The sequence below is a fragment of the Engystomops pustulosus genome, chromosome 6, assembly GCF_040894005.1.
Source record: "Engystomops pustulosus chromosome 6, aEngPut4.maternal, whole genome shotgun sequence".
Taxonomy (NCBI): Eukaryota; Metazoa; Chordata; class Amphibia; order Anura; family Leptodactylidae; genus Engystomops; species Engystomops pustulosus.
Window position 1 is genome coordinate 29,851,959 of NC_092416.1, and position 16,058 is coordinate 29,868,016.

The following is a 16,058-nucleotide window of genomic DNA, read 5'->3' on the forward strand; positions in this document are numbered from 1 at the left end:
TTGCGTGACACCGCCACTACAGTAATGACATAGGGAACTGTAAAGAAGTCTATATACAATACCCAATTGCTTTTTTCCCATGTGTTTAGCCAGACCTTATAGTGGGCCCCTCCCTTTTCGGACAGCTCATAACCCGTACAAACAATCTCCCTTCCTCCCTAGTCAGAGGTGGAGCAGATTAACCCTCAGAAAACCATGCTGAATGGCCATTGTTATACGCAAACTACTTCTATTTAGAAAGCCGCCGTTTCCTTTGCAGAGGCCACAGCTCATTCATGGCCACCTCTCCAGGGCCCCAGCAGTGGTAGATGATTAAACTCCTCTGTAATGCTGTAAATGTACAGGCAGCAAACACAAAGGGATGGACCTGGTTTGGGTAAATAGGTGGGGCGACCCAGTCTGTAACAGCAGGGTGAGCTCAGACTAAATTGATCTATTTTTCCGCAGGTGGAAGCTTTGACCTTTACACGTACGACCTCCTTATATCATTGTGGTCGCAATCAGATTGTCACATGCACCGGAAGACGGGTACAGAAACATTGTAGGGGGTCACGTAGCAAGTATTATCAGCAGGTTTTTTGGCTTTGGTGCGTTTGCTCTCTATATGTCACACGTGTGACTCTTGTTTCTTCTGGCACACATAACTAGAATATGGAGCGAATACTGCAACGTTTAGAAAACAATAGTGAAGATTTTGGCACGTACCGAGCACCATATGCTTTAAGAATCATCCTCTGGAGATTACAAACTAATAAATTACACAACTAGTTCTTCAGAGATTTCCAAAATGGCCATACAATGGGCACAAAAACTTCATAGCATAGGAGATATGTCTCCTATCTGAGCTGCAGGGTTTTCATTTCCTCTTGGCAGGTGGATGCCCGATGCTGAATGCATTCTCCGCTCAAGGGTCATCCCAGGACTAGACCCCCTTCTACAGCGCCTGTAAAAAGTTTAGAGACTTCACAGCTTCTTGTGGCACCATGTGAATATGGACTGACTAGGGTCAGAGCAAATGTTTGACTGCTGGGAGAATAGGAGCGAGACTAATGACATATTCAGGTTACCGGAAACACGACATAGTCGTAGATTGTCCTCTGATCCAGATAACATGGAGAAGTCACTGATAACCATCACAGTGGAGAACGCTCAAAGCTCAGAAAGTAAATTCGCCTACAGTTTTATCAAACTACAGTGAGCCAGTTCCAAGACAAAGCGTTACTTTATTTTACATCTTGGAGAATCTTGGTGACAACTACTGTAGGAAGGAACCAAAAATGGCATCTTCTGGCATGACTTCATGTTATAACACTGGCTGAATGTGACTCAATTAAATATTCAATATTGTTCTCTTATTTATTCTGAAATATTTTCTTCCACTTCCCAATAATCTTTACCAAATTGTCAGCTCGGTTACTAAGCTATCACAATGTGCACGCCCGTAAAGAAATTTAAGGGAGGGTCATGAAAAAGAAAACTGCTACGAATAAGATGACCACCATCAAGACCTAGGCAACAAATTTGACAATGCACACCGAGAGATGAACAAGAGTCTACGGGCAAAGGGCCATGGACAGATTGGTGCCAACTGCTGATGAGGCAGAATCTCCACCAGATACCAAACACTTTGGGCTGGCACAGGGCCCATTGACCACAGTCACAACAAAACCCAAATCTCTCTTTTCATAGTGGTAAATGGGTGACAGCGAAGAAGGGTGAGACGTGATCAGTGGTTAAAACATATGCACAGCCATTCTCCCCTCCAGGGAAGTCTGACTCATGTGTGTGATCACTAAAGTATTAAAGACACTCTCATTATCCCAAAAACTGGCACAGGACTGGCTATGGTAATTCCCAGGGAAATGTGCACAAGAAGCATTTGGACCTATGGAAAGCACAGGACCCCTACAAGATCTTCTACCTAGACACAAAGTATAAAGCAGAACACGGGTTGCAACCTCCTTCTCTGGGTGTTCTAGAATATGGAGATGGCTACATCCATAAACTCATTTTGAATGCCTTTGCTTATGACTTTAATGTGAAGGACTACAAGCTGCAATGTTTAGGACGGATAAGACAAGACGCAGAGCTTTGTCGTGACAGTGCCGGTCTTTATAATCCCCTGCAGAGACCACGTTCCTCCTCCTAACACTAATGGCACTTACTTAAGTTGTCAGTGACATGTGAAGGGATTTTTCCTGTAAGTGTTAAACATGCAACGAGGTCTCACACAGAGGCCTGGAATCTGGAGCCTTTACATGAAGATAATTAACCCATCAGGAGTAATTACCCCCACAATGTCGATTATTGGTAAAGAGTTCATAATGCAGGTCAAGTGGTCCTGCTCAGCAGGTTAAGTGCAGGACCTTTATTTCGGATATGACCTCTCTGAGGTGCAACAGGACACTTAGGTGTAAAGATGGAAGTTTTGATTAATTTTACTTTAGAAAATCTCCTGTTCTGTAGCTCACAGAACCACAAGCCTGATGCGACCTGAAAGCTAAGATTCATATCTTTAACATGACATCAGAAGCAAGTTTCTAGGTACTACAAAACTGAATATAGATGTGTCTGAAGTGAGACTTCTCCTGCACCCTCTAAGCTCTCAAAATATGACTCTTCTCTGATCATATTCACATGAATTTTGGGGACATTTTTATAGGTTGATTGGCGAAGATCCCACATAAAAGAGGGAATTCTAGAAAGTACATGTCATGCACTACCTGAGAATGCCAGCAGTTTAATGGTGTCAAATCTGGTGACAGTATCCCTTTAAGAGTCTCCCCTCATTGGCGAAAAAATGGACTGGTATCCTTACCCAGGCCTATGTACTGGCCCATGGGTCACGGTACCAATGACCCAGGTCACACTGCACAATACATATATACAACTAGGGAGTCTAAGTTATTCCACCACTTAATGTGACGGGGACTCAGCAGCTGGTTTCCTCCTGATAGTACAGTATCCGGTGGGTGCGGGTTCATATTTCCATCCCCTATCCGTGCAGCCTGGTAACCTTCTCCATCACATCCCCTCTCGTGTCCGCAGCTGAGGGGGGCCCAGCAAACATCTCCTAATCAGCTGTGTACACTGGCAGTGGCCCAAAACAGATTGGTCAAATTGTTCAAGGAAAAAAACAAATAGACGAGGGCCGTCACAAGTCTCAGTGTGGCTACAAAGAGTCTTAGCGGACAAACTAGAGACAATCAGCTCAACTCGAAGATTTACTGCCAACTAAAAACTCTGTATTTGACCTTACCAAAATGTACAGAGAAACACGTGCCCCACCAGCCTGGCACCATACTCTGCACCCTTGACATAAGCAAACAGTGGGTGGTCTTGCTGTTGGGTTGCACTAGGGGAGACATAAAATGCCTAATCCTCATCTATCCTACAACACTCATAGAAAATGCTACGCATAAGAACAAGTGTCCCCTTGTTTAACCCTTACAGAGAGGAAAATGGGATTTGAACGCGATGCAAAAATCAGTAAACACTCAGAGCAGAAGATTTACAAAGAAATACCATTACACTAAAGTATGGATTGTAAGCAGAGCTACAGGGTACTGATCCAGTGCATTTATATGTGCCATTGGTGATGCCCAGCAAGATGCCCCACAAGTGACAGACCGAGGAGAGCCAGCTGGACTCATCCTGTAAATAGCTGTTACTGTAAATAACGGGTAGCAATAATCTTGCGGCTCCACTTACAAATGTTTTTAGCACATTACACTTCCCAGTAACCTGAGCCAGGTGGAAATATTAGATTTCGTACTGTGAGAGTCCAAAAAACATCTCCCAGAAAGTCGCAGTGGAAAAAGAGACCTCACACTAAACAGTTAGACATTCAGCCTAAAAAAGAAGATGACGGTGAGGCTGTGACAGTCTCGGAGAGGTCCCTTCATGGAGGCTACTTACCCACTTGCCATAAAACTACAACAAGCAAGTGAACTGAAAGCAACTAAATAGACAGCAGAGAGCGAGATGTTTATGAAGACTCAAAGTCCAGGAAAAAATTTGTGTAAAATCTTCGAGATCACCGGATTGACTTACTTTGGATTCTTAGGCAACGACTAATGAATGATGATGGACAACTCAACCCAAAAAAAAACCCTAGAAAGGTTGGACAGATCCTGCTGTGCAGCTGCCATTGCACATTAAATTCCCGTTCACGAGACCCTTTGAAGAGTCTTCTTTCATAAGGAAGTAAATCTGTCAAGATCCATTTTCACAGATGACGAGAACTGCATTTTTCGGCTCCCTATTTACACATTAATTGGGCCATAACTACATAAATATTTCGGCATATGGGCGGCTATACTCTTCAACAACATGTCAGTAGAAATTAGATCTTTTATGTCTACTTTGCGTGTTTTCTCAAGCGACTGGATGGGCAGTGCCAATCTGACAGTCTTAAAATGTGGCTGTACACGGGGGGTATCATTACTTTTATGGGCGCCCATTGCCATTTTTAGAATGGACATATGTGTTGTTTATAATCGGTGATTCTTATGCAAGCGCTGGCTCGTTGGTTGGGTGATCATTAGGCATTTTCGATCATCAGGAACAATGATATATTCATTAAGATGATCAACAATCTCCGGCAATAACCATCCATAATGATAAGTATGGCCGGACTTGTAGCGTGAATGTGTGATTGTTCTCAATTTGCTCTACTTTTCTTACACAATGATGATACTTGGCCGCTCCATAGTTACTGGATAACGTCTTGGTAATGAGTCAAGGCTTTCTTCTGTTGGCGTAATTATTGATTTCCAGAGATTTTTCCTTTTTAATACTAAACGAGACACCTCTCCTTAATCATTTACCTGGCACTAAGCAAACACAAGGTACTCGGCAGGAGGAGACTTTGTCAGGAAAAAGCTCCACACAAGCCCATTCATGACATGGAAAGTGTGTGCATGTTGGCCCCAGGGTCACCCGGCATTCACAGGGGGTACGGCACAGGATGAGGCACGCAGCATTCCTCTCCCCCCTCCCCAGTGATAAGGTCTCATCTAGGAATCTGTGAAGGTAATGGGAGGATGGAAACGGAGCGATAGAGGAAAGAACCCAGCAAAGAAGCCAGGAAATGCAAGATGGAACGTGTAGCGGATCCTCTGATCCCAGCTATCCTAGTAATTAGCCGTACCATTACTTAATGCATTGTGGCTAATACATAGGCAACCTGCACTTGTCTCATACATGTATATGGAGCCATCATGCATAATACTTGTATTATCAAAGGGAAACACTTGGAAATGAATGTTCTGATTGTTCCGATACACACTCGGATTGTAGATTAAGATCAGTAAAAATATATATACCAGTTATTTCTGAGTTCAGTCTCATAGATGTTCACGGTTAGCAATTCAGTCATTTCATTATTCATGGTTCGGTCTATGGGCCAATCAGGAGCCTTGATTAGTTTAATGGGATTAAGCACATGTTCAGACACAGATTAACATTTCACAAAACAGGGTTGCGTTAACTTGTTGCAATTGAATAGTGTTTTGAAACGCAATTCAAGTGCAACAGGGAGGAGCTTGGACCGGTCGCATATGCGTTTCCACTTATACGTATGTGATCCTTATCAAGCAGAACGCGTTTCGCATTGTTTACCTGTTTCGGTGGAAATGTATGTACGATCAGTCCCAGCCCCTCTCTTTCCAATTGTGTAACAAAACGTAATTCAAATGAAACGTATGATATACAACATATCTCCTAGGGTCTGGGGTCCACATTAGGGACCAGGGAGACAAAGCTGGTGAAATGATGGTATTATAAGGGCGCGGTTACACATTGCGTTTTGAAACGCATTACAAAAGCTGGGGAGAGGTAATTTGCTTAATTACATAACTGTTAACATTTGCGTTTACAAAAAACGGTGTAAACGCAACGTTAACACACATGTCAACAATGTGTTAACAAAACTAAAATGTAAACACATTGTGCATGCATTAACATCACATTTGCATTGCATTTTGTAAACGCAAATGTTAACAGTAATGTAATTAGGCAAAGCACCTCACCCCAGCTTTTGTAATGCGTTTCAAAATGCTATGAAAACGCAACCAAAACGCACCGTGTGACCGCGCCCTCAGAGACGACACCTACTAATCAGAATAAAACCCACCATACCAAGAACCTGGGTGCAAATGTTTCCAGCTTCACAAATACTGTAGGAATTTATGCCAAAGGGACTTCCATCTTCGTGGGGAGGCTGTGGGTAGTACGTCGCCTCTTTGGATTGAAAGAAGAGGATGCAAAACTCTGTAGGAAATCTTGTCATCACACCCACAAGACCCCACTTGTCTGTACACGCAGGGGAATAAGTGTAGAAATGCCACCCACAAGACATATTACATATTACAGCACAGGATTTCACCTGTACATTCATCACTCCTATACAATACAATGATTGTCACTTCAGAGGACGAGAACCAAACCATCCGTAATGGGCCTGTACCACATAAGCTACAGCCAAATTACCCTCAGACCAACACTGCAGGAGCATTGTGAGGCCAGCGGCACATGTGGCGTTTTGAACCCGTTTTTGGGCCTTTTTTAAGCAGTCCTTTAAAAAAACGCATGCGTTTTTGACCCATTTTAATTAAGATCATTGGTAAATGCGTTTTTTAACAGACTACTTAAAAACATCCCAAAACGGGTTCAAAACGCCACGTGTGCTGCTGGCCTTGGAAGAGCGGTCAATACTTTATCTACGTAAATGTCTCCTGAGCCTTGTAAGAGGAGAAACTGCTATCAATATACGCATGTAAGTGTCTCTCAAGGCTCGACCACTGGAATCATCACGAGGCAAAGGATTTCTACCCTTTATGTCACTCATCCTATTGCAGACCTCTTAGCCGCACTCGCCCTGGCCAGAAATTACTGAGCAGAACAGATTGTATTCTCCATCAGTCCCCACAGAGAGAGAAGACCTGGAGACATCAGGACACATCCGCAAACATGTGCACAATCCCATTCTGCGGAAATATGATCATTAGCAGTCACTTATTCGGATACTATAGTCCTTTAATATAGGGGGATTTCATAACGGAAACTACTTTCCATAGCATAGGAGGATCCCATGTCAAACACGGAGCCTTTCCACGACCCGGCATCAGCTGTCAATAACTCTACGGGGCATAGCGGGTGGGATTAAGTGAGAGCAAGTTGCATTGGCACAAGGTATGTTTGTTTAGCTTAGAACAGTTAAAGCCACACACAATGAGGCCCCAGGCCCCGAACTGACAAAGAAGGGGCAATCTTTACACGTATCCAACTGTTGGATCCAAAAAAATGATATACCTGCTCAAGGTTTTTACATGGAGATACATGACAGCAAGTCACATGGGATCTTCTACATCTTTACATACTAAATAACCGACTTCTTCATAGTAGCATCTAACACTTCTCCTGAGCCACCCCGATGTACTTGGGTCAGTACTTTACATCAGTATTTCTAGACCAAATCCAGATATGGAGGCTTCACAATGGAAAGTTTGCACTTCTTTTTGTATTTTTGCATCCCCAGCTGGTGCGGCCACTATGAGCCTTTGGGTGATGCCACATGTGCCTTTTTTGGTCCACTTTTAAGCATGCCTTTTTTAAAAAGCATCAGTTTTTGACCGTTTTCCCCAATTTCCTTAATAGATAAACAGGTTGTAAGCAGCCAAACGCATGGTAAATGGTCAAAAACGGTCAAAAAAATGGAATAGTTTTTAATCAGACTGAAAACGCATGCTCAAAAATGGACCAAAAACGCCACGTGTGGCATCACCCTTTACGGTCTGCACCCTATACAGGTAGTCTAGATGGATATCTACAAAGTAACTTCTATATTAGCCATTGCTACTTTTGGGTAGACAATTGATGCCTCCAGCTCCGGGATTAGTCATGTGTCACAGACTCCAGGGGAACCCATACAGAAGACGTGCATCTCCCTCCCTGATCTGGGACTTGAGTCATTTAATTAAATCCACTACAAATAAACCAAGACATTTGCCAGGACACAAAGCCAAGTGTGGACTTTTCCAGCATCTAAAGCCAGTGTTTATACATAAAGTTCCTTTCTGACGTTTTTTTTGGTCCAGATCGCGTCTCCTTTCCTATCTACCTTTCCAATCGCTGCTTTAACCCTTTCCCTGCAAGATGCATGTGAAGAAGGTGATATGCGGAGATATTACAGAGCTGATCAGACTCCCCCCCCCCCCCCCTCCCCTCACCACCACATTCTTTGCAAAAATCCATTTAGCTAAACATTGAAGGGAATTCTGAGAAATGGGCAGTGAAGGTTTTAGTATGTGAGGGCGAGTTGGGGCTGGTGAGCGCAGGAGGAGGAGAACACGGTGCAGCTATTCACAGCTCATCCTCAGGTGTGAAAGACGTATATGAGATAACCAGGGGTCAACAAGGAGCCACTTTCTGAGGGACACGGACGCTCGGAGCTCTTTCCCATAATCCTCCGGTCTCTATGGCCTGGAGGAAAGCAGAAAGCAATGGCGTAGAGTAGATCAGGGGGTCAGATGAGGAGGATTTCCACGGTCAGAATGGATCACAGGTAAAGTAAGTGATACCAAGCCGAAGGCAACGGAAAGATGCTGTGAACTCCACTACAGATCTTACTGATAGGAGACCTTCTTATGACCCAACCAGTACCATACACCTACACTATGAGAACAATAAGGGTGTCCGTGGCTTCAGGCTGGGCAGGTTTGATGGGAGAATGTCTCTGACATACAGTGATACATTGTATGCCTACGGCTCTGTTCTATATATATTAGGCAAATATCACACAAATATATGGGGGACGTATATACGGCCAATATACGTCCCCCATACATTTCTATGGGCTTATGACCCTGTACAGGAGCGGTACGGTGCTGGGCACGTGCGGCACCGTAACGCTCCGTAGCGATGTAGATAACTGGTGCAACTCCTTCTACAATATCCCAGTTTCCAGCGAGGTGTGGAAATGTCCTGCATACATCAATTCTGTCCTTGAATCCAGCATAAATTTAGAAAAGATGAATCTGTCCCTATGACACCCCCCGTCGCTTCTGTGCGGTCTCCAAGTTCAGCAGGACATTGCTTCAAGACCACAAAGACAAAGCAAGGAAGCTGAGCTAATCGGGAGGAAAAGTTTTCTGTTTTATGGATCCAAGCATCCACAGAAAGGGGAAGGAAAAGGAGTCAAGGAGGTAATAACCCCCGCCTTCTATTTTGTTGTGCTTAAAGGGATTTTCCAACAATCAAAAAAAACTCCCAAGGGGGCAGTTTTGGTATAAATAGACCCAGAAACAACATGATACGACCCTCGACTCTGTTATACTTTAAAAATAGTTGATTGATCAGAGGATCTTCTCTCCGGGCACATAGGGGGATATTTATAAGTCTGGAAACTTGTGCCTAGTTTTTGGGATTTTCATTTTTACGCTGCGTTGAGACTTTGCGTTTTGGTTGCATTTACATAGCATTTGGAAAGGTATTTCAGCTGAGGAGAGGCGATTTTCCTAATTACAATACTGTTTACAAAACGCAATGTAAACGTGACGTTAACGCATGCATTTTGTTAACGCAATGTTATGGTTGCATTTTGAAAACGCAAAGTAAACAGTAATGTAATTTGGAAAATCTCCTAATTATGTCTGAAAAAAGCCATACACAAAGTTTAAAGGGAACCTGCCATCGGGAGCCTTTTTATGGCTCATGAGATAAGTTAGATGAAAGTTTACCTTTTTGTGTATGTAAAGCTCTGTCCCAAGTCCTCTGGGAGTGAACAGTGAGGAGGGGATCCACCCCACCCTCCCCCACCCTCAGGAAACCACTCCGTCATGCGTTCTCTATGGGGACTTTGGGGAGCCCGAAAAAGGGCTCCTGATGACAGGTTCCCTTTTAGTAACCCCTTGCCTAAGCCTGCTCTGGATTAGAATTTATTTGCACAAAAAATTGCAACTTTTCACCATGACAAAAAAAAGTTTGATAAATGCCCCCCATAGTGAATAGACAAGAGTATACTGGATGTGGCAAGGGGGGCACTTACCGGACCTGCATGTGTATGGTGGAGGCACAAAGCGTTGGGCCCCAGATACACCTGGTTACCCTGTACAATTAGACAGTCTGCCGCACATAAATCTGTCACAGTATAGGAATGCTGTGTGCAATGATCTGCAGAGTAAACTTTACACAATGGAGGAATGTGCCATTACACAGAGGTGGGGGGCAGAGGGGCCGCTGTTTGTCTATAATCACCCCCTCCTTTCATGTGCACTTACTCAATTTACTTGTTAAATAGAGATTTCACGCCCCTCGGCTGCCTGATCTCACAGCTTCCAGCCATGTAACCAGTACCTGCGTCCCATCACCATCTACACAACAGCTGCAATCCTAGAAGTCTCGCTGGCAGTCAATAAAAAGTCAATGGGAGTCATTTATCCTTGTTTCATTTTTTGTTATATTTGCATCTTTTGGAGAACATTGGCAGATGCGTTTTCAAAAACGCATTTGTTTTTAAAAACAGATGCGTTTTTTAACGCATGCGTTTTTTACAATCTGAAAACGCACTAAAAACGCCATGTGTGGTGGCACACATTAACGTTTTTACGCCTGTGGCAAACGTGGCGTTTTGAACCCATTTTTGGGCCGTTTTTAAGCAGTCTGTTAAAAAACACATCCGTTTCTGACGGGTTTTACCAATTATCTTAAATTAAAACTGGTCAAAAACGGATGCGTTTTCAAAAAGCGCATGTGTTTTTATACACATGCGTTTTTTAACGGACTGCTTAAAAACGGCCCAAAAAACGGGTTCAAAACGCCACGTGTGCCGCCGGCCTTAGTCTGCTTTTAAGCATTCCGTTAAAAAACAAATGCATTTTTTGAAAACGTGCCAGGTTTTTTTTTACCGTTTTTGTCCATTTTGAGGAAAACTGTCAAAACCGGATGCGTTTTCAAAAAAGGATTGAAAACGCACTGAAATGCAAAAAAATTAACAAAACGCTAATGAATCAGATCAAAAACTGCTGCAAAAGGCAGGCAAATATTTCAGTTTTTCCCACGTTGTACGCGTTGACATGATCTGCAATGCAAGTGTGGACACTGCATGGGTGCCTATAACCTTGTAGCGTATGTTTTCTCCAACAAGACCTTCATACTGTGAATTACTGTGGTTTGTGATGGGTTGTGGTAAGACTACTTGAGGTCTCGGCCATGCGGATCTTTGCCATATGACAAGAACGTGGCACAGACGCTGTGAGCGGATATACTCTGGGGTGAGCGATATGCACACTCACTCACTAGTGCCACAAGATGACATTCACAAGATTATACAATATGGACATGTTAGAGAGTACAGACCTGGGATGACAGGTGACCATCCCTCACTGTATACACACTGTATACACCTATATAGAGGGAACAGGACATCCTGCAGCTGCTGGGGGCACTGACACAATAACAGAGACCTGACAACATGGCCGCCCCTCTATATATACCACCGGCACGATGGAATGCACAGGCGGCTATTTTTACTCTGAGACAGGAATATTTCCTGGAGACGGACAGATTGTAATTCAGGGCTGTGGAAAGTGCAGATCATCCTCGGATAAAAGTCATAGAAAAGTCTGGCAAAGCGATGGAGCAGGAACAGAGGCAGGCACTGACCGGTGACGCAGCAGATACGGAGTAATGGCTCGGGGGTGACTACATTGCAGATATGAAATAATACACTAAATAGATAAAACAATTGGTCCCCAGCCTCTTGACATTTCTTTCCCTCAGTATAGTCCACTGTTAGCTCTGAGTGTTAGTACGGAGAAGTGGAAGCTTTTAAGAACCACAGAAATTTAGCCACACATTGCAGACCACGTGCCAACATCCTACTGACTCCATTAACTACAGAGCTCAAACCTCCTCTGGTATTAACTTCAGCACAAAATCTGTGCCCCTAATCCATGAGCTCCATGATCAAATAGCTGTGTATGCCCTGCTTACATCACCACAGGCAGCGCCCGACATTGGATGAAGGGGTGTAATGTTAGAGATGAGGAATCTTAAAGGAGTTGTCTCAAGTTTATCCATAGGATCGGGGATAACAATCTAATCAGTGGGGATCTGACTGCTGGAACCCTGACGGATCACAAAGGGGGGTCCTGTTCCGTTTTTATTAATTGAATGAAGTGACAGGTGAGGCTGCGGTCACACATGGCGTTTTGAACGCGTTTTTGGCCCATTTTTAAGCAGTCCGTCAAAAAACGCATGCGTTTTTTTAAAGCATGGGTTTTATGACGGACTGCTTAAAACGGTCCAAAAACACGTTCAAAACGCCACATGTGACCGCAGCCTAAAGTAGACTAGACTAGATAAGATGCAACTTGTTCTTGTGTAAGAACATTTGGGTTCTGCTTTTTTGGCCTGCTGGCTTTTCTGGGGCAGAAAATTGTGTCAGGTTTTTGTCTCATTGTTCTCATTGTTTCCCAATGTGCCCTAATTTCAGACTTTTTATCTAAACCACTCCACTTTTCAGCTTACCCCCAGAATTTTCATGTGGATCTTGACATGGTAGACAGATTTATGAAGAGAGACACAAATCCGCTACATTCCTTCAATGGCGGAGAAAGACTTAGGAACTAGTTGCGCCGAATTGTAAGCAAATTGTGCCAAATTTGCAACTTTTTCCTATCCACTAGATTTTTCACTTCAGTTAATTTGCTCCAGAATTTTCATGTGGATCCAGACGTTTTAGACGGATTTATGAAACAAGACTTTTCAAAAAAATTACAAGTTTAGTCACAAATCCGTTCCAGACCCTCAGTGGAGTAGGAAAGAATTGGGAACTAGTCGGACACATTTTGTGCAACTTTGTTAACTAAAAAACTGCATATCCACTGCAAGTATTAACACCTCAATGGAGCGGCAGGCCATGTGTGAACTGGTACTTAATTCACCTGGTGAACACAGGGAGACTATAGACCCCTTGTTCTCGTGATCCTTGTGCACAACTTTGTGGGAACAGTCTAGTCCTTTTCATGACTCTAAACCCAGACAATACAGAAACAGAACGGAAAACCCAACAGACATTGGGGCACATTTGCTAAGAACAGTGCAAACTATTCCGGAACGTCCACTAATTTGTGTCACATGATGACTACTGTATCCGTGCCACAAAAGGGTCGTATGCGATAAATATGTGGCACAGAGACTTCTTAAATATCTATGCACACAGTTTGCAGATTGTGCAGACGGAAGTCCGACAGAAAATTGTCCCCGTTATTACAGGACCGTAGATGTAGACCTTTTCCAGATACGTTCTATGAAGACGACCCTCCAGGACAGAACTATTGACTACTCATTAGGAAAGACAAGAGTTTAGGAAAACTTCTAGACCCAAGCCACGGACAATCTTACAGGACAATTTACAAAGGATGGACCTGAGAAGGAAAGCTGTGAGTAAGCCGCAAAGCCTATCCTCCCTTGATGAGAAAAGCTATGAACAAGGGTTCATCTTTTATGTCTTTCCTCTCTGGAACTGTGGAAGACTTATATTCAGCATTGATGACACAACTACATATCAGTAGTAAGAGGATCAGCCGACGCATTTCACACCTCACTACCAATTACAATAACGGCCTTTTAATACAATATCCCTAACCCCACACAACAAGTTAAAGATACCCCTCAGGGCAGTTCTTCCTCAGGGAGGAGACAGTGTAGGAAAGTAGAAGACAAGAAGGCACCAGAGCCCTGAATAACCTGCAGCATGAGACACCCGCTCCCCGGAGTGCACCTCTATTTATACTTCACAGGAATCCGGCACACAAAAGGTCCTGTCCATCACATGAGCGACCGAAATCTATACATGCATTACCCACATAGACCGACCAAGGATAGCTGCAGGGTACATCATATAATCTTCATGCTCAACTCAAGGTTGGGTAAAAAAAAATCCACACGATCCTTCACAACAGGCTGAGGATAGCAACCAGGTAACCAAATAATGTACACGCCCCTTCATGCAGACCGAAAATTGCACACCTTATAATCTACAAACTTGTCGACCCATTGCAATGCAATGTGTTAATGCAATGGGGATCCCAGGGGAGACAGAAAGGAGCAAGGGGATCCCCAGGGGAACATTGAGTGGGTATGGGAGAACCATGAACTACATAGAGAACATCAAGGGGTGACCAGATCCCACCCAAAAATGGGGGAGGAGATAGAGCAACCTGATCCCCAAAGAACAGAGGGGGTAAGTGTGCAACTGGAGGTGACAATTGAATCATGGTAGTGGGGTAACCAATCCAGGGGAACCTAAACCAAAATAAAACTTGGGTTTGGTGACTTGAATTTACGGAGCAAGTGTCTGGACCTGAAGCAAAGTCAGGACCTGAGGTCGCAGTGTCAGGACCAAGCGGAGGGGGTCAGGGCATCCAGGAACATTTTCAAGATCTCTGGGGGAAGTGTCAGGACCCAGGGGAGCAGAGTCAGGACCTCCGGGAGTACTGTCAGAATCCCAGGGAACAGTTACAGAATCCTAGAAGTCTCAAGCAGAGGTGTCTGGATCTAAGGAGTCAGGACCTAGGGGAGCAGAGGCAAAACCTCTAGGAGCAGTACTGGGGTCTCCAGGAGCAGTGTCAGGCAGGACAACAATGTGTAGTGTATGGACCTCAGGGAGCTGTGTCATGGACCTTATTATCTCAAAAAACAGTGTCAGGAACTGGGGGAGCAGTGTCAGGATAGTGGGACCTGGGGGTGCAATGTCAGGATGTGGGGGCAGTGCCAGGACCTGGGGGAGCAGTGTCAGAAGAATTTGGAGCAGTGTCAGGAACTGGGGGAGCAGTGTCTTCATACTAGGGAGCAGTATCAGGATCTAGGGTTGCAGTGTCAGGATCTGGGTCAGTAGTGTCAGGACCTAGGGTTGCAGTGCCACTATACTGGTTGCAATGTCAGTATACCGTGGAGCAGTGTCAGGACCTATGGTTGCAGTGCCAGTATACCAGTGGGCAGTGTCACTATACCAGGGAGCAGTGCAAGGACCTGGGGTTGCAGTGTCAGGACCTATGGTTGCAGTGCCAGTATATTGGTTGCAGTGTCAGGACCTCAGGTTGCAGTGTCACTATACCGGGGAGCAGTGTCAGGACCTCAGGTTGCAGTGTCACTATACCGGGGAGCAGTGTCAGGACCTCAGGTTGCAGTGTCACTATACCGGGGAGCAGTGTCAGGACCTCGCGTGTCCTCTATCCCCGGTGTTTCCTACCTTGTCCAGTGTCGTGGTCACTCACCTGTATGAGGAGAAGGAGCGCCAGCGCCCGCCATCCCGGGCTCCCCACATCCCAGCGTCCCATCCTGGACTCCTGCTATATCCACAGCCCGAGAAATCCCCTCACATCCAGGGAACAGGAGACAGAGCAGAGCGGTGTCACTTCCTCCCTGCGCCCCGCACACTGACTGACTAATCCCGGGCCGGAATGTCAGGATAGAGGCGGAGGGAGAGACAGGGAGCAGCCTACTGAATAGTCCTCTAACCTGCTCCTCACTGACTGCTGCTGGGAATGTCAGGATAGAGGCGGAGGAGGAGACAGGGAGCAGCCTACTAACTAGTCCTCTAACCTGCTCCTCACTGACTGACTGCTGGGAATGTCAGGATAGAGGCGGAGGAGGAGACAGGGAGCAGCCTACTAACCAGTCCTCTAACCTGCTCCTCACTGACTGACTGCTGGGAATGTCAGGATAGAGGCGGAGGAGGAGACAGGGAGCAGCCTACTGAATAGTCCTCTAACCTGCTCCTCACTGACTGCTGGGAATGTCAGGATAGAGACGGAGGGAGAGACAGGGAGCAGCCTACTAACTAGTCCTCTAACCTGCTCCTCACTGACTGACTGCTGGGAATGTCAGGATAGAGGCGGAGGAGGAGACAGGGAGCAGCCTACTAACTAGTCCTCTAACCTGCTCCTCACTGACTGACTGCTGGGAATGTCAGGATAGAGGCGGAGGAGGAGACAGGGAGCAGCCTACTGAATAGTCCTCTAACCTGCTCCTCACTCACTGCTGGGAATGTC

General features: G+C 45.0%; 1 protein-coding gene across 13 annotated transcripts in view; it reads right to left on the reverse strand.

Annotated features, from left to right (window-relative positions):
- Positions 1-15,557, reverse strand: part of HSPG2 (heparan sulfate proteoglycan 2) — a 97,445-nt gene extending 81,888 nt beyond the window's left edge. For 9 of the 13 annotated variants that reach the window (XM_072155393.1, XM_072155389.1, XM_072155387.1 and 6 more), the window contains exon 1: positions 15,282-15,556. In XM_072155393.1, the coding sequence (XP_072011494.1) occupies positions 15,282-15,344 (63 nt within the window). In that variant the 5' untranslated portion in view covers positions 15,345-15,556. Of the gene's footprint in view, positions 1-15,281 lie in introns of all 13 variants that reach the window. The other 4 variants (XM_072155399.1, XM_072155397.1, XM_072155395.1 and 1 more) reach the window with 2 other exon arrangements.
- Between the last annotated feature and the right edge of the window lie 501 nt (positions 15,558-16,058).